Genomic DNA, 21,105 nt, shown 5'->3' with positions numbered 1-21,105 from the left:
CGTCTCCCCTGTAGATGGCAATGTTTGATACCATTCAATATGAGTCCCGCTGCTTTTCACAATGTCGACAATTTTTAAAACTCAAATTTGCTCGCATTGCCTAAAAATTAAAATAAAGTGGAGTTTCTCACTCTCTCAGTTTCCGTCGTACTCCATCTTTCGAATGAAATGCTTTATGGAAATCCAACTGGCACCCCCCCCCCCCCTCCAAAAAAACCAAAACAAAACAAAAAAAACTCAATATCAATTTAAAATGTCTAACATTGGAAATTTTATTGACAAGATTACAATAATTTTGGAATGAATCGGGGATTTTGATAGGTTGGCGGAGAGTTTCTTACCTATTTAATAAACGATTCCATGTTTTCAATTGAGATTCAATTTCTAACTAGCAAAAAAAATAAATAATAAAAATAAAAATAAATAAATAAATAAAATTAAAAAAATCTGATTTGGGTACAACATGTCCAGAGAATAATTTCAATGTATCGATTTCATGTTTCCATGTCAGGCAAAATAGGGACTTCTTAAATCTTGATGATTATTTTACTACTATGTATTTCTTTGAATCTCACATTCTTTTATTTTGTGGTGGAAAAAGTGGCCTAATCTGTGGAGTCTGAAGGAAAGCCGGGTTTGCCAATTGGAAATCTAATCCCTTCTTTCCTCTCCCTCTCGTTCTCTTTGTGTGCGCGTGTGGGCGAGAGAGTGAGTGTGTGTGTGCGCGTGCTTGCGGGCGTGCGTGAATCTGTGTGTGCGTGTATGTGTGTGATGTATCGACTGCAGTCTGGATTATTCCACTGCAGAGGACATGGAGCAGAGACAGAATATATGATGTATTTTCATTTTGGTACAGGATGAAGCAATAATGAGAAAACATTGTGAAATATTACCTGAATTTTCAACAGATGCTAGCACCTATTCTGGAAATGTGACTTTTATTTTGCTTTCTCCTACTTTAACCTTGGCTCCAAATCTTAACCATCGACACCCACATCCACCCTTAGGCGGATATGTATCACCTGCAAGATTAATTCGCAATTTGTTGGAGTAACTTCGACACCTCTTGGATACTCTGGGAATATGGACAGCTTTGACACGACAGAAGAAGAAGGGAGACATTCCTTCCAATATTTGGTGCTGAACGTGGATCCAATGTATGAGGATTACAAACCACCTTCAAGGGACCTCATCCAGCTGCCAAAATCATTTTTTTACGTCTTTGTTGCTGCCGTGGTTGTGGTGGCTGTGGCTTACGCTATTGTGGGCCATCTCATCAAAGATCTCCTGCTGGATATCACAGGTAATATGATCTATTTTATTTATTATATCAAGTATATTGTTTGTCATGTTTGCCAGACTTCCACGTATGAAGCTTTAGTTCCCACTCTGTGATGTTGTGAATGTAAATGGTTGGTGTCTCTACCTGTAAATGTGCCAAAAGCTAGCAAAAGCAACCTTTTGACCAACTGTAATGTCATTTTTAGTTGACAGAAAGTGACAAAATGGCTGCCCCTGAGATGACTAAAAATTTGTGGATTTTGCTGCTTGACTCATATTCCACAAACACGATATTAAACAGAATGCCTTGTTTAGAGTAGTGGGTGCATTGAACGTTTTGTTGCAATTCATTTTTTTGGGGGGGGTTGACTTCCCCTTTAACATTCCGTGGTTATCTTTTACCCCTTATCATTTGCCCACAGACTGTTTGCTGGGTCCAGTCGACGAAGATGTGAAAAAAGATGGCACGACTGAGGGGCTCAGCCCGCTTCAAATGGCCCCTGCCCTCGTCCACTCGCACCCCAATGCCTTCCACGTGTGGGACCAGGATGACGTCATCATCCCCATCACACCCTCTTCCGAGACGCCATTGACCAGCCCATTGATGGGGGTCATTCCATACATACCCTCCTTCTTTCCCACCAGCCTTTCCAGTGGCAGCCCATCCTTCAATCAGCCAATCCCAAAGGAGAGCGAAGCATGATGAAGGAATGTCTTTCCAGCCTTTTCTTCGATGCTGGAGCTTCTTTGAATGTCCCGCAAGTACACTCTTCATCTCAGTGATTTGCAAGTGGTGGGTCAGGACCAAAAACTGGGACACACCCCTCTTTTGGGTGTATCTGTGTATTATTCTGAATTGTCGGGACATTCTAAAATCCTTAATATAAGTGTAAAACATCATTTTAGGACTTGGACAGGCACGCCAAGGTGACGACATATGTTTAAAAAAAAATTAACCGGAAATGCAGCCTTCAGAGGACCCAGCCAGTGATTTTTTTGACACAGCCAATGCTTTTGGATCCGCAAACTCCCGAGTGTAAATGCAGGACGAGGTGGATGGAGCCGCGAGCAAGCAGTGGCCATCGTGTGATGACGGATACAGTTTCATGCTTGCCCAGATTTAACATCTAACAAATACCATTTTGATCAATTATGGTGTATACCAAGGGGGGGGTCTTTAAATCCGGTCCTCTGGACCACTGACATCACCCAAATATGACGACATGGCACCGACTTTTCCTGTAAATTCCTGTTCAGTGGAATAAATAGTCTTCAAGGTCACACCGCTCACGGCGCCAACTTGGGTGTCCACATTAAGTGAGGGATATAGAGATTAGGAAGAGACGATTAGAAGAGCAGTTTAGCCTTAATACGGCACAGTTTTATTACTTTTCAACTGTGGGATTAAAACATGGGAGGGCATTTGCAGACGATGCGCCTCGCACACATATTCCATCAGGTGTTGCTTTGATTAGTTTGTTGTCATTATTTTATTTTCAAGGTCACATTCTGAAACTTTGCCAAACATATTAGGTGAGTGACTCGCCGCGGCGACCCTTGACCCTTTTATCGGACAGAAAAGAACTTTTGCCAGGACCCCTTACATATTATTTACTTGCAACTATGCACAGCCAATGTGTTTCATATCAACATGAACTTGATGACTTTCTTTCAATAAATGACTTTAAAAAGAAAATATAATTCAAACGTGTATGAGTCGTGCTGACCACCGGCTTTTTAAAATTGTGATAATCTATATTTTTTTATAGTATCCATCCATCCGTCAGTCTTCACGACAGCTTATCCTGTTGAGAGTCGCCAATTTCAGCTGAAAGACAGACGACACCTTGGACTGGTTGTCAAACTCAGGTCCCGAACCCCCAGCTATTTCTTATACACTAAATTGTTCACAATGTTGAGCCGTCAGGGCCAGCACGGCCTACAGCAGACCTTTACAACCTAAATGATAACATTTCTTCCATTAAATTGTTTTCATTTATTCTTAACTCATTCACTAGCAGCCGTGTAAATAAAATGGATCTTTGACGTCTTTAGTCGTCAATGGCAGTAAATGTTAAGTGTCTTCATATCCTAGTCAGGGATTCTTAAAATGACTGACTCATCCTTGAAAGTGTCCGCTCAGCAGTGACTTTCACGAGGCACGTACTTGTGGTGGCTTTCCATCAGCGTGGGATTAAGCCATCCTCACCTGTCCATTAGTCTGACTTCACAGCTTCACCTGATTTCTGGCTGATGTTGGCTGGCTTGTACCCACGCTGATCGGATTGTTCGCCAAATCACTTAAACACGAGAAAGATGCAGAAATATCAACGCAACATTGCAAGAGGTAAAGTTGATCATTTTAGTGAATCTGTGAATTAAATAATTCGTAAAAATTCAAAGTGTCAACACAGGAAGGGGTTAACTATCAATTAAGATTGTTGTCCCTTAGGCGAACAGCCCCATTGGTGGACTAAATTTATCCTTTGAATCTCTGCCAATCTGCCCAATCCTCATTGCATGCCATGTGGAGGCGAGCCGAGACTATGAAAGAGATTCTGCCCTTAGGCTATGCATTTGCATTTTTGTTGTTAAATCTGATCTTTAAGTCAACACACAAGCCACTTTCTGCGTAATGAACCGAGTGACATTAAGTTGCACTGTTATTATACACCCAAAAATGTAGGTTTAGTCTGCTTTCTTGGTGAAATGTAATTTTTCAAACACTTTAGGAACGCGACAAGAGTCACAGAAAGGATTGAAGTGGATTTCCTTCTCCATATATTGATTCATAGATCGGTCTTGTTAGTGAGCAGCAGGATGTGCCGAACATACTGGAGAATTAAGTTCAACTATAAAGGTTGTAGTGCATTTTAAATCCCTCCTGATTCTGAAACTTTACACAAAAGGTGAATATTCCTTATTTTGAGAAAATTGGAAATTTAAGACCACAGTGACTAGTTTAATTTTCACAATGAATGTTTTATTCTCACAATGAATATAAGTGAGACAAACAATCGCCAAATGGGGCGTGGTCCGTCTGCAAGCGCAATTATGAAGTAGAGACCCAGTTTCTTCTCAAGTGCTGTAATGCTTTGAGACAATTACCAATACAGCAAACACACGGGTGCTCAAAACGTTTAACTGCACACTTTTTCCCAATTTAGTGTCTATATATACCATACAGCAATGTAATTAGCACCAAGCAAAGATACATCCTAAGAAGGGAACAAACACGTAACTGTTCAACAAACTGAAAACTAGGTGGAAAATGACAAGATTGTAATTTACACTTGAAAGAACCATAAATGTACAAATAAGATGCTTCTCAGTTCTTACTCTAAGATTTATACGAGAGTGAATATGGGGAGGGGGTTAAGAGCTAAATCTGTTTACATACCACCTGAAATGATATGCAAATCCATGGACATAGCAGGACTTGAGTATTCTATCCAGAGAGCAACTGGTTTACTTAGTCAGTCATAATTCATGCATTTTTTTTTCTGGCAAGCAGACATGGCTTCCTTTATGCACCCGATTAGCAGGGAGCAGGTTAATCCACCATTATCTTCACCAGAAAGCTTCCCCCCCCCTCCCATGAACACCGCTGACAGTGGAATTTAAAGCTGTTTATATTGAAAACAGTTCAGCCGTTGTCATCTGTCACAACGTTCATTAACTAATTCACTACCAGCCGAGTTAAAAAAATTTTTTTTAAAAATTGATCTTTGACGTCTTTAGGCGTCAATGGTAGTAAATGTGTTAATACAGAACTCTCGCAGCCTTGGCGCAGAGCTATTTCTTTGCCATCTTTTCAGGGTTCCCCTCACCTCTTCAGACCAAGATCCCCTACATAACACTGATTCCTTTTCTGGAATTAGATTTCAAAGCGTTTTTGATTTTAAAAGAAAAGATTAAAACCATGCTAAATTTGGACGCAAAAGTGAAGCTCCTTGTCCTCTAGTTGCCATTTCTTGGTGACAGCACTGTGCGATAGAGAGACGTGCCTTTAGCCTGGTAGTAGGTGAGCGTCATCTTGTCCTTTGTGACTTCGGCATGAACAAAGCCACCGAGCGTGGAGAACTGGCCAGTGAAAAACTTGACAGAACCTTTGGGGACATGGTTCCAGTGGCGGGTATCCGGATCCAGGAAGTTTCCAGCGCCGCTCACTACGTAGCCCACCGCAGACTCCTCAATGTACTGCAACAGAGGTAACGTGTTTGTGATGAAGAATGTCATTTAAATGCATGATCCAGATGATACCTGCAGATTGTGGTCATGGCCGCAGAAGTAGGCGGTGGCATTGTATTTGAGCAGCAAGGGGCGAACACCCTGCAGGAGACAATCGGTCGGCCCGTGTTCGGACACGGACCACACCGGGTAGTGACCGGCCACCAGAAGAAAATCGGCCTTGGACTGAGCCATCCTCTTCTCCAGCCATGTCAGCTGGCGGTTGGCATTCACTGCGCTCAAGGGGCCTTTGAGCTTCTCATCCACAAAGTCCAGAGAGTTCCCACATAGCATCACGGTGTCAAGCATGAAGATGGTCAGCGTCTTGTCTGTGTTAGGGATGCGGAAGTCCAGCTCATAGTAGTAGGAAGGAAAGTTCCTAACAACCAACGACAAAAACAGCAAGCCTTACAATCACCAACCACCTTTCGAGTAAATCTCTCTCTCTCTCTCTCTCTTTCTCTCTGTCTCTCTCTCTCTCTCTTTCTCTCTCCCTGTCTCTCTATCTCGCTCTCTCTCCATGTCTCTCTCTCTCTCTCTCTCTTTCTCTCTCCCTGTCTCTCTCTCTCTCTTTCTCTCTCCCTGTCTCTCTCTCTCTCTCTCCCTCTCTCTCTCTCTCCCTCCCTCTCTCTCTCCCTCCCAGCCCTCTCTCTCTCTCTCTTTCTCTCTCCATGTCTCTCTCTCTCCCTCCCTCCCAGCCCTCTCCCTCTCCCCCTCTCTCCCGCCCTCCAACAATTAGATCAATTTAAACTCAAATCCAGATAGCCTCATGTCAAAGACAATCTATTCGAGGAATACAGGGAAGATGAAGCGATAAAAATGTAAAATTACAAAACAAGCCCCCAGGGTCATTTTTGACCCCACTTTTGCACCTAAAGGTCAACCTCAGCAGTGGCGCCCTTGGGAGCACCAGCTTCATAATTAGTGTTGAGCATTCCTTGAAATAATAATGTACTTTTTTTTTAAGGAATATAACCACTGCTCTGTCTCTACTTTTTTTTGTTGTTGTTTTGTTTTGTTTTTTCAACGCTTCTGCCAACTGCGTTACTTTATTTTAATGTTGATCATCAAGGTTGCACTTGCTTAAAAAGTTTCAGAAGCAGTCAGAAATGTAATTTCTAAAAGAATTCAACAGTCCTCCATCATTTGTTTAATTAGATAATTAAACAGTATAATTCACCATCTTTAGAAATTAAACCTCAGTGTGCCGGATTAAAGAACAGCGCAGGCTGCTTGTCTCCCCTGGGCCGCACTACATACCTCGTTTAACCAAAGTAAACAGATTTCAATTTATGGCAACAAAACACAAAGACAGATGGAATAGGCTCCAGCACGCCCGTGACCCTTGTGAAGATAAGCGGTTCAGATAATGGATGGCTGAATACTAAAGTCAAACAAAAACAACAAGCATCAGAGAATTAGAAAGGTCACTTTGAATTGAGCCTTATGTTGTTGTGCCTAGCAACAACTTACATAATCAGTCAAGACAATTTTGTTATATTGCATTGCTGCATTTCCAAGACGTTAGTTCCCATTTTAGAATGATTTGTGTTGTCTTATGACAGCACTGGAAAAGGGCTTCAGTGTTAAAACGAGAATGTCAGACAGACGGCTTAAGTATTGTAATTTTTCCTGAAATTGTTTTCTACACAACGACGATATAGACAGCGCTGATGGTGCAACTGGATGGAACACGTCTGCTGGGTTTATATGAACTAATTTTTGGTTGGCCACGTTCTCCTGGGATTTAATTCAATTTTAATTTCAGTCAATTTCACAAGTTGTATCATAAAACGAACGTTTGATTTAGTCAAAGCATACCAATAAAAAACATTATTTGCTTCATTGGCATTTTTTTTCCCCAAAACAACAAATGTAATATGATCAATAAGCTAAATTCCAGTAGTGCAAATTCCGTTGTAATTGTTTTTAATAAACCACCTGAAATTTCACACATTTTGAATTCTATCCTAAACTGTATTCTCTCAAAATTAAGCCTTTAGAAAAAATAACGGAACATTTATAGCCTTAAGACAAATCCATTTTCTTACCATCTTGCAGATTTCTTTGAATATTCAATCTGGGCTTTGACATTCCCTGCATGGTCATGATTGCCAGCAAGAACGTACCAGGGGACATTGAGGGACTTTCCTGTGTACACAGCCTCAAAGGTATCCTGTTTTTTTTTTTTTTCAATTCAGATGACAACCAATCAGAACCATCAACTCTCCAGAAATGCTTTTCAAATACTGTAAACAGCATGAGATGTCTTCTGTGCTGACCTTAAATCTCGGAGAATCCACTCGATCCACACCTTTAAAGTAGAAGTTATCACCAAGGGCCAGAACAAAATCAGCTCCCATCTGCTGTGCTACTTTATTCATCTCATGAGCAGTAGCCCTTTGCACCATGGTCATGTAAGGAGGGTAAGGCACACCTCCCCAGTCGCCCAATGCCAAGAACTTAATGGAGGTCCTGTTAGCTGTCAGGCAAAACAAAGCTCAAGAACTTTAAAAAGTGTCTGTGACCGCGAGGTAATACTTACCATGACCCCCACTCAGGTCTTGGAAGGTAGCGGGATAGCAGTAGGCTGCTGGAAATGCAGCAAGCACAAAGGCAACCAGAATCAGTGCCATCTTCTCAATCTTAAAAAAGAAAAAACAAAACACGCTTGATCACTTGTCGTCAAGTTAGAAGTGAAAAATGCCAACACATGCTGAAAAGAGGAACGGAAAGTTGCAAAAGCGCAGTTTACTGGACACGCCTCCTCTTCCTGTAACATCCCGCTCCGCCCGCAATGATAAGTGGACTATTCGACCCTCACAGGGCCTTGTGATTGCTTGCAGCCCAAACTTGACATGTAGCAGCTGATCACGTAATGACAAATGTTTTTGAAGCAAGCGAGGTTAGAAGGTCACACATTTTCCGTCGATTCAAGCACAAGGCCTGGCGAAAGCACAAACTTGCATGCGAGGAGCGTGTCAAGTTAGGGAGCAGATCAGATCACTCACAGCTGATTCAGGACGGGAGCCTTTGTCCTGCACAGATCTCCTTGCCGCTCCTCCTTTTTATCAGCTGGGGGCCACGTCACAGCGGCATGACCATGGCTCACGTGCCGACGGTCTGACTGAAGTCAGTCTTGGGTTTGCAGTTTGACCTCGACCTTGTGATTTGCCACTGTGAGCCATTGAAGGAAGTCTGTCCAGACAGCACTATTTCCACTTCGCTATTTGTCCTTCTTCATTTTTGACAATTTTAGTTGCTGTGACGTGAGGAGTGGAATTTGGACCTGGAAGCAGTGGCAAAGTAAAGGTTTTTTATATTATATGAACAAAGTAACAACGGAAAGAAGGGCATGGAAGAAAACAAGATGTTCACTGAGCAACTCGAGTATAAACGCAGTAAGATAATCAGGCCACATCCGAACTGAATGAAGGACCACAACAATTGGCGACAACAACATCTGTACTTCCATCGTTCTGAACTTATCACTCATGATGCTCTCACAAGAGGAAGTGCGTTTTCATACGGTGTAATATAAATAAGCTGGAAATTAGAAGACAAATTAAAACACATTAATATCCAGTAGATACCAGATGAACAGCGACAGTCTCATGTTGAGCTGAAAGCTAAAGAATAAAAATGCGTCTCCAAACGAGTTTTAAAAGTCAAAATTTAATTTGCCTAAAATTTAACGGGAGGTCATTCCATTGGGAAGGACCGGCAACAGAAAAGGCGCAATCCCCCCCCAAGGCTGCTCTTAAGTCCTCGGTACCTCCAGCAGTATTTGGTCCGGGCTTTTGCAGCAGCAGCCCCAAAGTTGTGGAATGTGCTGCCTCTGCCTGTTTGACAAGCCCCCACTCGGCAGTTTCAAATCAGGCCTTCAGGCACATTTTTAATCTTTGGCCTTTCAAGCTCTGGAATGACTGCCCTCTTCACTTTTTACACCAGGTACATTTTTCTTTAAATAATGGTTTGTTTATGTTCTGTTTTTAATCTTATATCTATATATATATTTCATGTTTTTATTTGGTCTATTCGTAGCCAATGCATCTCCATGTCAATTTCTGTTGTCTTTTAAATGTGCTTTATAAATATAAGATACATATAGCTCATATATTTATTTATATATATATATATATATATATATATATACACACACACACACACACACACAGAGTATTTGTCCGTCCGCTATGTTTGCAGTGAAGATCAGGAGGATTATGAACTGAATATGCAACGGAACAATGTAAAATATTTTCATCATTTGTCTCTATTCATTATTTTAATTTACCATGTTAATTTTCCAATCATCCCCTTTGTGCCTTCATCCATGTACAGTTTCATATGCTGATCATTTGTGTTATTGCTTTCATTGTTATTACACTATCATTATTTATATTAAAAAAAAAAAAAAAGACGACTTGTATGGCTTTTATGCGCATTTCATTTTTATTGCTTCCAACAGAACATTTTTTGGGTAAATAAGATCCTCTCGGTAGCCTACAACTAAAAAATATTTGACATCCTTGCTTTAAATAAATGCTGCACTTATCAGAATAATGTCACATTATAGGAAAGCATATATAAATAGAAAGTCTGTTAAGAACATAGCGAGTTCAGTTTCAAACTATCTCCATTCTCGCGCTGAGCTAAAAACCAGCAAACAGTTATCGCCATACAAAGAAGTTTTCTTGTGACGACATGCACCGGTGTGAACAGAGAATCCTCCCAATCTCAACAGCCAACACGGCAAATAAACAAAAACACTGATCATGTGATCGAAAACCTCCCATTCTTACAAATTCAAGGCGGGTAAAGTCCAGCTTACCAACTGTCAGGTCATGACTAAGAAACTGCAATAGAGGATGTATTTTCATTTTTGTTTTGCTAGTGGACTTTAGAACCTTCTCTCCTTTCCATGTTTTACCAACAAGACTTGACATGTCGGCCACGTGACATCAACATTGTGACCTGTTAGCACGCGGCGCGGTGTGAAGAAGCCACATGTCTCTTAACTTGTGCAAAACACTTCCAGTGGCGCTATGCTGGGCATTTTCAGCTGAAATACAGGCCGAGCTGCTTTTCTCATGGTAAAGGCGAAAGCTCAACTTAAACCTCAGCGCCACCCACAACTGGGAAGAACAATAAAACAACAGCGTAGGTTCATTCTGCCACCGGCGTGCAGGACGTTTGCTCTAAATGAAAGTGATTTATTAAGAGAGTGCTTGGTACAGTTTCTGCCAGTAGAATAAAGAATCAGATGGACATATGCATGCGTAATAAGCTTATAATACAGCTTTCAATCAAAACTATGACAAAAACATACCGAACCGGTAATCTATATATTTAAAAACACTTCAGGGACCAAGCTGTAACAAACGCAAACATGATTTGCGGTGACAAAACAAACAACATTCCAGTATGAGAGACATTTAAAGAGTTTTCTCTTCACAAGTGGTGTGCCGGGGATCCTCATCAAGGGTGAACACTCACAACTCTGTGGGCCCAGTGAGCTGAGAAAAGCAGCACATGAGCATGACTAATAATTTGTGCCACTGTTTCCAGGATATGAGGTCTGGTTCTGTCCCGTGTAGGGCTGGTAGGAGGCATAGCCCTGCTGACTGCTCCAATTTGACTGGTTTGACCAACCTGTGGCAGGAGATCAAATTAGCAACTTGGAAAAAGTCACTAACACAGGATACTGCATGGAATTCAGAGACTACAGGTTGTAAGAGGGCTATCGGTAGCCTTATTACCCACCGTAATTATTATACACTTGGGTCCCCACAGCTGTGCTGGGGTAAGCGGTGCTGTACATGGAGTAGGTGCCACCCGCTGCCGAAACCTCCGTCGGGCCTTGCGTAAGCATTTTCTTCTTTTCATCACCGTAACCATAACTGTAGGGACTTTGTTGGTCAGCAGGTGGGGGCATCGACTTGTAACTTGCCGCTGTGCTTGTGCTGGTATTGGTGCTGGTACTGGACACGGGTGGGGAGGAGAAGGTGGTGGCGCTTGTCTCTGGGTAAAATGTGCCATAGCCAGTACTGCCTACTGTGCTGCCAGAATTAACCGTGCCTGTGCCTTTGGTGGGAACTGTGGTTGCGGCTTCATTGTCACTGTACAATTTATCTGGAAGAAAGGAAAGAGTCACTTTGCAGAACATGGAACAAATATAATGCTAACTTGATTTACGGGTGCCGCGACATCAGAGGTTTTAGACTTATGAGCCATTGCTTGGGCTATCATGTTTGATTTGTGAATAACGAGCGAGATTCTGATACAGTTGGTCCATGAGATACCAGGAACCCGACTTACAAGTTTTTACACTCAATATAGGTTTACTTTCAGAGTAAGCATAAAACTAAGATAATTATTGTGTGAGCCTTTATTTCTTGACATTTTTAATATTTTACAATACAGTGCCATTTTTCTCTCTTAAAAAACAATCTTGTTTTTTTTTAACTGAATCGTTCCACAAATACATCGATATACGCATTGAACAATCTTTAATTGGGGATCAGATTGAATTGTCCTTACATCGTTTCGCACTGCACTTTTCAACGTATCGAATGGTCTTTTGTGGAGAGATGCACACCCCTATAATTAGTGATCTGTTTTGTTCAATTTAACGTAGCATCACAAATGACCGCTTTGCAGAGCACTGTGGTAAGAATGTTACCTTGAGTGGTAGAAAATACAAAATGGGGGGAAACGGATGGCATATACTTACGATAGCCTTTACTGGAGTTGCTTCCATAACTGTAGTTGGCTTTTAAAATAAAGGGAAGATTTTCACCATCAGTCACTTCACAAATGAGCTGTGCTGAATATTTGAAAAGGGAGAGCATAGAATTCCTTACTCTTGTTGTAAACGGGAACTGAAGAATAGCCTCGACCTCTGCCTCGCCCTCGGCCTCTGCCAGGGCCCCAGTCAGGAGCTCCGGAATCTGAAGGGATGCCACGAATAGTGCCGAAGCCTGGGATGTGCTGTTCAAAACAAAATCATTGATGATTCAACATGAATGCACGTCGATGTTTGTATAAATATATATATATTTTTTTAAAGCGTTGCTGCAGCTTATATATTCCGTTTACAAAGCTTCAACAATTAGTGTCCTAGGTTCTCAAACATTTACTGAAAGTTGTGAAAGCAACAACAATTTTCAACCTTCATTTCTGACTCAATTTCTAGTTTTTGAAAAATAAAGTGACAGAAATGTTCAAATCTGATCAATTGATTTGAAGAATAAAAAAATTATTTTATTTAATTCGGTAGTATATCTACAAAATAGAAAATTTGACACCAAATCCATGTGATCAGTATGAGCTGATCACAATCGATGATCGTTATCAGTTGCTGAAAACTGTAGTTGAGACATTACAACAAACCCTAATGAATTTATAAGCAGGACACGTGTTGCTGCAATATGACTGGCTGCTATGAAGAGATTGTCCATGTATTTTACACTGCTGCCTCCAAGTGGCCAGGGATATCAGAAGGAGCATTTAATTCCTGCAGTGTGACAAATACTGTAATACAATTTACAATGTTTTTGGTAAGTACAAAAATATTGAGTGCTATTTTTCCTCATACGTGTATACAATTTTTTGTTGTTCATTTAGACAACGCCGGAACAGTTTATCCCCGAAGGAAAATTCAATTTGTACTCCACTCTAGTGTGTTGGTTGCAACTTACCATGTCAGTGTAAGTCAGCTTCTTTGACGTTCTCTTGGGCATGAGAGGCGTCTCTGGGAACAGCTTCTCCAGAGCGGCGAGGGCAGCGTAGGCCTTCGCCTCCTTTTTGTTTGACCCCCTCCCTTTGAACTTCTGTCCATCAACTTCCACCTGGCAGACAGGGACACACGTGTGACGGCCCACGGTTGACTTGTTAAGCATCAAACGTGGAATGTGTGTGATCACCTCCATGACAAAGCACTTCTCATGAGAGCCACCCGTCTCGGCCGATAGTTCATACTTGAGACTGCGTCTTTTCTCATTCAACTCCATAACAGGGTTCTTCCCATTCTTGGTCAAGATTGGACCCTGAGCGCTCTGTTTATAACAGATCAACAGCATATAAAAAAAATAAAATCCTTCAGTCATTTAAGTGAACATGTATTTTGAAAAGAGCACGGGAGAGTTTGCGTTCTAACATACATCATCCGATGCAGTGGAAGCACTTGTAGAAGTTAGTTCTTGGCCATCGTCTGTTTTGGACTCGGTCTTGGAATCCGAGCCTGTTGGAAGACCGAGATCTTGCAGGACCTATGAAATATAAATAAGTCAACGAGTTTAGCTTCTGAGAGCTGCCTTTACATTCTTTACGTTAAACAAAACTCGCCTTGGTGGCTACATTAAGCTTGGCTGCTCGTTTCGAGGGCCCGGTTGACTCATAGGTTTTCCCATTTACGTCTACAGCCATGGCGAATACCGGCTCGTGGACTGGACCGGTCTGAGAGGTGAGTCGGTAGTCCAGGCCCGGCCGGTACTGGTTCAAACGCATCACAGCATTCATGCTCAAATCCTCTGTCACTAGAGGAAACACAGAACTTTAGTCAATTACCTACCGACTAAAAAGCATTTTAAAATGATGATGATGGTGCATGAAAAGTGGGTCATAGATTACATGACTTCCGTGGAAACCGCTTCTGGAATTTGAGGAACTTCCTCTGCTTGCTATTTAATGAGGATCCATCCTTTCCTGTTGCCATTTCTGTGTAGGATCTCTTGACCGATGGAGTGGGTCCATCCTGGTCTACATGGGCTGGATTGAATAGAAAAAAATACAATGAACATACATTCAAAATTAAGAGATCAAATTGTAAATAAATTGTTAGAAAAATAGAGCAAAATACCTGGGAAGATTTTTGAACTTGCTCCTAACATTTTCCAAGGCCTGCCAGGTTTTGCTTCAATGCCCAAAACTTTGTACATCATTCCAAAGGCACACAGTCTTAATGCCAGCTATAGAAAGACAAAACAGATAGCATGAATTACGGATGTCCAATCACACTTTTTTTTGGCACCCGAGTCAGAGTCGTTGGTTTGTGGTTTTAAGTCTGTCATTACCGAATCACCAACGAATGTCATGGAAGGAGCATTTTGCCAATTGCTGTCATCTAAAAATGAGATCCAAGTAAGGGCTCAGGTAACAACCAATTATTAGCGGGGTCCGTATAGAACAGAGGGTTTTTTTGTACTGAAACATACCCATGCACACGGGCAAGTAGGCAGGCAGGTTAACTCACATTTCACTCTCACAACAAATATGCAGACACATTTGTCCGTGTTCAACTTCTATACTTTGTCTCATCAGTCGTTTCCAGGTAACGTCGAGAGCTAAGCTAGCGTTAATACGTGGAACATACTGCTGCAGCGTACAGGAAATGCACAGGCCGACGTCCATGTGTGTATGGCTCTTTTACTTGTCCCGCTCACTATTCTGTCATTGACCCCAGAAAAACCTTAACATCGTGGAGTATAAAATGAAGTTATTACTGCTCCGTTTCACAACATCTTTATAGTATCTGATTATTTGGTCATTTTGTGACCATTAAAATTTCTGAACTGAACTTTTTGCCCTGCTCAGAAGAAAATCCCATGATTGGCGACCATGTGATTGGCCAATCACATGATTGCATCGGGACATCCCTAGCATGAACATACACTTGCCAAACTCGATATGCAAGCTCATTTTACCTGAGCACTCTGAGTTGTGTCTTCACGCTGTTGCAGGGTAAGACTTCCAAGGACATCGACAGGTTCCCTCTCACAGGGATCTTTAATTCCAGGACCGTCTGCGCACAAAGTCAAAATTAGCACAGCCAACTTTATTCTCGTGATGTCACAAGAAATATTCCTGGCTTACCAGCCAGGAGGATTCCAGAAGCAAGGCACTCAAGAACCCTACGGAAAGCCTCGCCTGGGCCCAGTGGCCTCTCAGATGTACTGATGGCCTTCTCTGCAAGCAACTCAAGAGGCTGTGGAGGAACAGAGCAGAGAACCACACAATGTAAACACAAACACTCAAAGCAAAGACCTCCGCCAAAACTTAAAACTTGAGCTCAACTATTGCTTGTAGGGCCTACAATGTAGACGGCTGGGATAGGCTCAAGCTGGGATGTGGGAAAGAAATTCCAGCAGGCTCCATGTAAACATGGCTTCAGGCTGCCTACAGGTGGGTTTAATTTCACTAATTATGTGACTTTTTAAGATAATTGGTCACATCAGTGCTTTTTAGGGACTTTCATTGTGAGTGAACACAATACAGCATGTGCACTTGCCAATTTGTTTTCCATTTTAATTTACGAATTACATTCCAATACATACAAGATTGATATCACTTCACATTTTAAATACTACTTTGTCCAAATCCATTAAAGAAAATTAGGATTATTAAGTAAAATAATAATAATTTCAATTACGGTATCGTGTTTAATGTAAAATAGTTTAAAAATAAATGCAGGCGGGGAAATACTTCTATAAGGCATTGAACTTAACTATATATATATATTCCGAAGTGTGCTTACCCATCCTGAGAGAGGTGCCCAAGTAGGAACGCGGATACACAAATCCCTCAAGACCCGAATCACAACAACACCAGACTTCAGGTTATTGACTTTGGCCTGGAGACACAAATAAGGTAGTTGAGTTAAAGCTGCATCATCTCCATTCTTTCAAGACCAAGAGCAAAGCACAGAGAGGTGAGGAAAAACCACCGCGTATGAACGGTAAGGTTAGGATGCGCTGACAGTTGTGATTTAAAAAAAAAAAAAAAAAAGGAACAGCTTGGTCTGTAATTTGGTATGAAGGAGCAGTTCATGTCTCATCACTTCAACTAGTCAAAGCGACACTTTTAAGATGATCGAATACAACAACTGACACTCAAAATGTTTGTTTTTCTCCTTGCGGAGAGAAAATCAAAGGCATTCAAAGATACAGTTGAACGTTACGTACAAATAATGACGTGAATGCAAACCTGGAACCACTTGGCGTGGCGGAGAGACGCCAAGGAACTTAGGCATTTCTGTCTGTCCAGAACATCCGTCAGATCGTTGTCTGTTTGCGATTCTATTGACGAGGTGGAGTAAGCAGAAAAGGTACAGTTTGACCAAGGGGGTTGATTCTGTCTTGCAGCTTAGGGAGCAGCAGCCTTCCACAAACCCGGAGCAGCGGGGAAAGGAGGTCTAATAGCCATAAGAACATCTTTGAGTGAAATGGTCACTTATCACAACACTGCCATTAGAATTGGGCCATTTTGACACGCAGACTATGTTTCCGTTGTAAAATTGCTTCAAAGACCCCCTTCCCTTAGCTCAGTGGCATGGGTGGGCTGCTTTCCCCCCATCCTGAGACAGCATGTCCAGTTGGTCAAAGGTCCAGCCGTCCTAAAAAAAAAAATACTTGACAAACTACAAGTCAATCAGTTGTAAGGCACAAGCAAAACCTCCACGTCTGCTCTACTCTGCAGCAAAACTGATGGCAGGACTCACTTTGGACGCTACCTGGTCTTTGTTTAGTAAACACTGTGGCTCAATGCCTACACAAAAAAAAAAGAAGAAAAAAAAAAATTTCACACAACCGGCAAGTAAATCCAAGGACACAAAACAGTGTAGGACTGCTAAAATGGGAGTTACCTCTAGTAAAAAATGTTTCTTTGTAAACCTAGAAATACAATCACAGATGACATACCTCACGCAAAATCCACCATTTCTTTATGATGTACCCTGAAAGAAGTTTTCTTTTCACCCTACACAGCACCAAGTTGTGCAACACTTTCCATGTCTTATGTAAAATAGTTTATTTTAAAGCTACAAAATTTCTTCACATGGGCAAAAGAATTTAACAGTTTTTGGTCACTATGGAAACTGATTTCCTGAGAGATGGTAAACATATCCATTTTTTTTTTTTGGCAGTTGGTTGCCAATTTCTAACATGCATAAACACATTCGTTTTCACACATCTACATTTACATTTACATTTAAAGTCTCAAGTAAAATAGGAATTGATATTGCATTGTAGGCCACATGGGGTGCCAAAGATGAATGAGCAACTGATTGGCGTCAGTCTTGGTCTGTTTAGTCACCATACAAACAGGAGTTAAATCATATGATTTATTTATTTATTATTTTTTAATCACGAGCAGGACACCATATTACTACTCCTAACTTATAACTGCAAGAACAGTTCAAAGTGCAGCCCTATTTCATAAACTGTGCCAGGACTATAGAATGTCTCCTTGCGTAAGGCTTCAGCTCTCAGACTAGTCCAAACAATTCACCCAAATTTTAAACTTCAACAATAAATCAGATCCATGCTTCGCATAGCTAATGCACTACCAAAACTAAAAGGGTTGAACTTTGATGATCAGTTTTGCTGCAGTGAGCGCAGATGCACACCTTCAGCATCAAGGACATGCAGAACGCGCTCGGAAGACTTTTGACTTTCCAACTAAGTTTTTTTTTTCCCCCCCAGATGCTTTTTTTTTTTTAAATAAAGAACTGAGGCATTGTCAATAACATGTCTAACATTTACAACTTGGGTGGTGTTTGAATTCCTATGTCAGTGGGGCAGTCCAGGATATGCACACACCCAACGGACCTGTGGTAGAACTTCTCTAGTGCACACTCACTCTCTTCTTGAGCCTCCACCCTGACTTGAGGAGATGTGAGATGGAGGGTGAGCGTTAGAGCCAACGCTTTGGTGCTTTCCACCATGATGGCTGCATCCTTTGGACAAGGGCTCACGGTGTACAAGCCGGCTGACTCAATCTGTTGCAAAGAGGAACAAGCCAAAATCAAATTCATTTTAACAGCTCTATGCATCTAATGATGATTTAATGAGGAAGTAATTAAAAAGCTGTTCATCCATGTTGCTGCTCTTGTACCTCTAACTGGGCTCGTAGCCTCTCAGCCACCTCGTTTAGCATCGTGATGGTTGGCTTGTTGTGACAAAGCAGCACCAGTTCCAGGTTCAAGTCTCCTTTGAGCAAAAGTCCGTTGGCCAGCAGGCCCACTCTCATGATGCCATGCATTGCATGATTTTGTGCGTTAGCACTTTCAACAAATTAAAGGGGGGAAAAGTAAAAAAAACAAGGATTAACACTAGTGCGCAGAGGATTAATGCCATCGTGTTCCAATTGGGAATATAGCATTGGGGTAACTTACCTTTTGGCCTCTTGAGTTCCTTTATTCGGGGCATCCATTTTCTCAGATACACCCTTTAATGCACACTCCACATGAGAGACAATTGTCTGCACCGCCTCTAGCTCCTCTGCTGAGGGGTAGATTTCAGAGTGTTTGGCCATCACACGGCGATCGTTTGGCCCCGAGTGTATCTGGTTGTGCGAAGCGACCTTTGGTTAGGAAAAGGGGTAGTTGGTAATGCATAGCGGGAGGGGGGGGGGGCGATACATAAACATTTTGTGCAACTCAAAATAAATGAATTATTATCTAGCATCAACTTGCCTATCTATTTATTAGTTTCTTTTATAAACCACTTTTCCCCTTCTGAGTCAATAGGAAGCTGCAGCCAATGCCGGTTGACTAAAAACGAGGGGAAAAAGATCCTCGGCCAAATAGTCACAAATACTGTTGTAGCCCCGCTCCACACCAAGACGGCCTTGCTTGACAATAACGCTGAACCATATTCACAATTTCATATGTACTAATTGATGCATTTTTGATAATTAAATTGTAAAAATCTTCACAGCGCAAGCGATGGACGATGCACCAGGTTTCGAACTAGCAGAAGGACAACACTCTTCCATTATTAAGTAAATTAACAATTTTGAGGAAGCAGAATGAATAGCTATAACTTAAGATTTGGGCTCATTAAGTCTTTGAGGTGACAAGTAAAAGAGGAACCTTATTATAGTGATTATCATCAACTGTCTCCATTGTAGAAATGTAGTCGTGGTAATTTCTCAGCTCCTCCTCATAACATCGGCAGTCGTACCAGTAACGCAGATCCTCATATCTGCAAGATGGAGATGAGAGAGCTGATAAAACAAGAATATGCACATATTTTGCAGAGATGAGCTTCACAATCAGTACACAGTCAATATGGTTGCAATATGTTGGTCAAGTGGAAAGTTGGATTCATCCCACCCGGATTGTACCAGTTGCAATCTCAAAGCGTTCCAGATAAACAACAAAAATGGCTGATCGCAATGAATTGTTGCTTGTTTTGTTCAACAACACATTTTGACCTCAGGTAAATTTTCCTTCATAATTTGCTTTACTTGTATAAATAAAGGAATGGGGGTCACCGACTTCGCAACTTAGACCTCTAGGTTCTAGGGGACTTTTCCTGGTCAGCGGTCGAAAAAGTCCAACTTTCCATCTTTTTGAAATGCAGCATTATAGTCGAGGTAATGAATGGTGAGCCCCTAAGGGGGTAGTGCGTTTGAATGTATTGATGACAATCTCCATGCGCAACTGTGACATTTTTCACGCGCACGCGCGCACACACGAGTGTACCTGTCAAATTCGTGCGGTAATAGCCGGTGGCCTTGTTGGATGAGGTTGTCCCAGTGCAGAAGCTCGTCATAAGCCTGGTGTTCGTCCCATCTGGCCGCCATGCTATCACGTCTCACGAATCGAAGCTACCTCGGCCACCTGCGTTTGAAAACTCTTCTTCCTTTATTCGAAAGGCAGTAGTGGTTTGGTAGTATAATTGTTGTGCAAATACAAACAATTCTTACGTATGTGTTTGTTTGATTAAAGGCATACTCCAAATAAATATTATACTTAGAAACGTGCTAGGCTAACGTTAGTAGCACTGGTGTTGATGGTTAGCGGGCTAATTGTGATCACGGCTATCGTAGTTAAGTCGCTATAAAATACTTTCATTTATCATTACATAATTGACGCTCTTAAAAACAATTGCATCTTGTTAGGTGTGTAAACGGCTTACCTTCACAACAAAAGAAAATCGGGTTTATTAATGTCGACCTTTCTGACAGAAATGTCGCTACCTTTTCGTCGTTAGCGATTGATGACGAGTCGCTTACATTTGACGTCACCGACCAGCGCACTTGTCTGAAACAGTGTAAAAGGAGAGATTGCCATTTTTACGATATTGTCGACAACATTGCTGCCAACAACATCGCAATTTGACACGTTCGGAGCAAATAACCGGCGAGTGCTCCGACCAAATGACAGGAAGAAAATACAAAAGAAGACAACTACCATCCCATGGCCTATACGTTCCAGATGGAGCGTCTCTTATTGTAGAACACATTTGGTTGCGTCTCCACTATTTCGGATAAAGGTGACCTGTAGTGGTTGTCACACATTTATGATAGCGAAAACAAACAGCGTTCTATTTACAACAGATTAGATCAAACAAATTAATCTCAATAAAATGACGCGTGGCCTCAAACTGGCGGAATATTACAACGAACATAAATGGTAGCCAAGGCTGTCCTGATGCTGCATTCAAGAAAAGTGGGAAGTTTACCTTTACCAATTCCGACTAGGTAAAGGTCACTAGAACAACCCTTTTAAGTGGAAGGTCCGGTTGCAAAGTCCATCCGTCCGTCCATCCATGAATCCATCATCCAAAATGTTGATCCTCATGCGGGTCG

General features: G+C 41.6%; 3 protein-coding genes across 9 annotated transcripts; 1 reads left to right on the top strand and 2 right to left on the bottom strand.

The window, feature by feature from the left end:
* Nucleotides 1-728: 728 nt before the first annotated feature.
* Nucleotides 729-2,955, top strand: LOC148332593 (uncharacterized). Its single transcript, XM_088303275.1, has 2 exons — nt 729-1,303; nt 1,704-2,955. The coding sequence occupies exons 1-2, from the start codon at nt 1,084-1,086 to the stop codon at nt 1,982-1,984; spliced, it is 501 nt and encodes a 166-aa protein (XP_088159401.1). The 5' UTR covers nt 729-1,083; the 3' UTR covers nt 1,985-2,955.
* A 1,287-nt stretch (nt 2,956-4,242) lies between these two features.
* Nucleotides 4,243-8,731, bottom strand: acp5a (acid phosphatase 5, tartrate resistant a). Of its 2 annotated transcripts, none has more exons than XM_088303274.1 (6): nt 8,523-8,731; nt 8,057-8,156; nt 7,794-7,993; nt 7,563-7,687; nt 5,545-5,890; nt 4,243-5,481 (listed from the first exon to the last, which is right to left on the bottom strand). In XM_088303274.1, the coding sequence occupies exons 2-6, from the start codon at nt 8,145-8,147 to the stop codon at nt 5,242-5,244; spliced, it is 1,002 nt and encodes a 333-aa protein (XP_088159400.1). In that variant the 5' UTR covers nt 8,148-8,156; nt 8,523-8,731; the 3' UTR covers nt 4,243-5,241. The 2 variants fall into 2 exon arrangements, with proteins under 2 accessions (XP_088159400.1, XP_088159399.1); XM_088303273.1 differs by lacking the exon at nt 8,523-8,731 and adding an exon at nt 8,267-8,491.
* Nucleotides 8,732-10,676: 1,945 nt separating this feature from the next.
* LOC148332591 (spermatid perinuclear RNA-binding protein-like) lies at nt 10,677-21,098 on the bottom strand. Of its 6 annotated transcripts, none has more exons than XM_088302921.1 (21): nt 20,979-21,098; nt 20,433-20,557; nt 19,997-20,156; nt 19,382-19,493; nt 18,683-18,852; nt 18,403-18,571; nt 18,148-18,286; nt 16,495-16,586; nt 16,046-16,141; nt 15,385-15,496; nt 15,216-15,313; nt 14,372-14,480; nt 14,143-14,280; nt 13,858-14,048; nt 13,674-13,781; nt 13,437-13,568; nt 13,212-13,361; nt 12,375-12,501; nt 12,245-12,283; nt 11,275-11,643; nt 10,677-11,163 (listed from the first exon to the last, which is right to left on the bottom strand). In XM_088302921.1, exons 3-21 carry the CDS (start codon nt 20,095-20,097, stop codon nt 11,054-11,056), a joined length of 2,562 nt encoding a protein of 853 aa, XP_088159047.1. In that variant the 5' UTR covers nt 20,098-20,156; nt 20,433-20,557; nt 20,979-21,098; the 3' UTR covers nt 10,677-11,053. The 6 variants fall into 6 exon arrangements, with proteins under 6 accessions (XP_088159047.1, XP_088159044.1, XP_088159041.1 ...); XM_088302918.1 differs by having other exon boundaries at nt 18,683-18,870; nt 19,382-19,515; nt 20,979-21,097; XM_088302915.1 differs by having other exon boundaries at nt 18,683-18,870; nt 20,979-21,097.
* Nucleotides 21,099-21,105: the final 7 nt, after the last annotated feature.

This window comes from Idiotropiscis lumnitzeri, chromosome 8 (genome assembly GCF_059441095.1).
Source record: "Idiotropiscis lumnitzeri isolate Australia: NSW breed Sydney's pygmy pipehorse chromosome 8, RoL_Ilum_1.0, whole genome shotgun sequence".
Classification (NCBI taxonomy): Eukaryota; Metazoa; Chordata; class Actinopteri; order Syngnathiformes; family Syngnathidae; genus Idiotropiscis; species Idiotropiscis lumnitzeri.
Note: the sequence above shows the minus strand (reverse complement) of the source record. Positions and strands in the feature narration are given on the sequence as shown.

Coding starts and splice junctions, on each gene's coding strand:
- LOC148332593 (XM_088303275.1), top strand. CDS start 1,084: ATGGACAGCTTTGACACGACAGAAGAAGAAGGGAGACATTCCTTCCAA. Junction 1,304..1,703: donor TCTCCTGCTGGATATCACAG/GTAATATGATCT, acceptor ATTTGCCCACAG/ACTGTTTGCTGGGTCCAGTC.
- acp5a (XM_088303273.1), bottom strand. CDS start 8,293: ATGTTACAGGAAGAGGAGGCGTGTCCA. Junction 8,157..8,266: donor AGGAAGAGGAGGCGTGTCCA/GTAAACTGCGCT, acceptor TTCTTTTTTAAG/ATTGAGAAGATGGCACTGAT. Junction 5,891..7,562: donor TCAAAGAAATCTGCAAGATG/GTAAGAAAATGG, acceptor GTTGGTTGTTAG/GAACTTTCCTTCCTACTACT.
- LOC148332591 (XM_088302915.1), bottom strand. CDS start 20,097: ATGGCGGCCAGATGGGACGAACACCAGGCTTATGACGAGCTTCTGCAC. Junction 15,314..15,384: donor TTCTGGAATCCTCCTGGCTG/GTAAGCCAGGAA, acceptor CTTTGTGCGCAG/ACGGTCCTGGAATTAAAGAT. Junction 12,284..12,374: donor AGTTCCCGTTTACAACAAGA/GTAAGGAATTCT, acceptor TTATTTTAAAAG/CCAACTACAGTTATGGAAGC.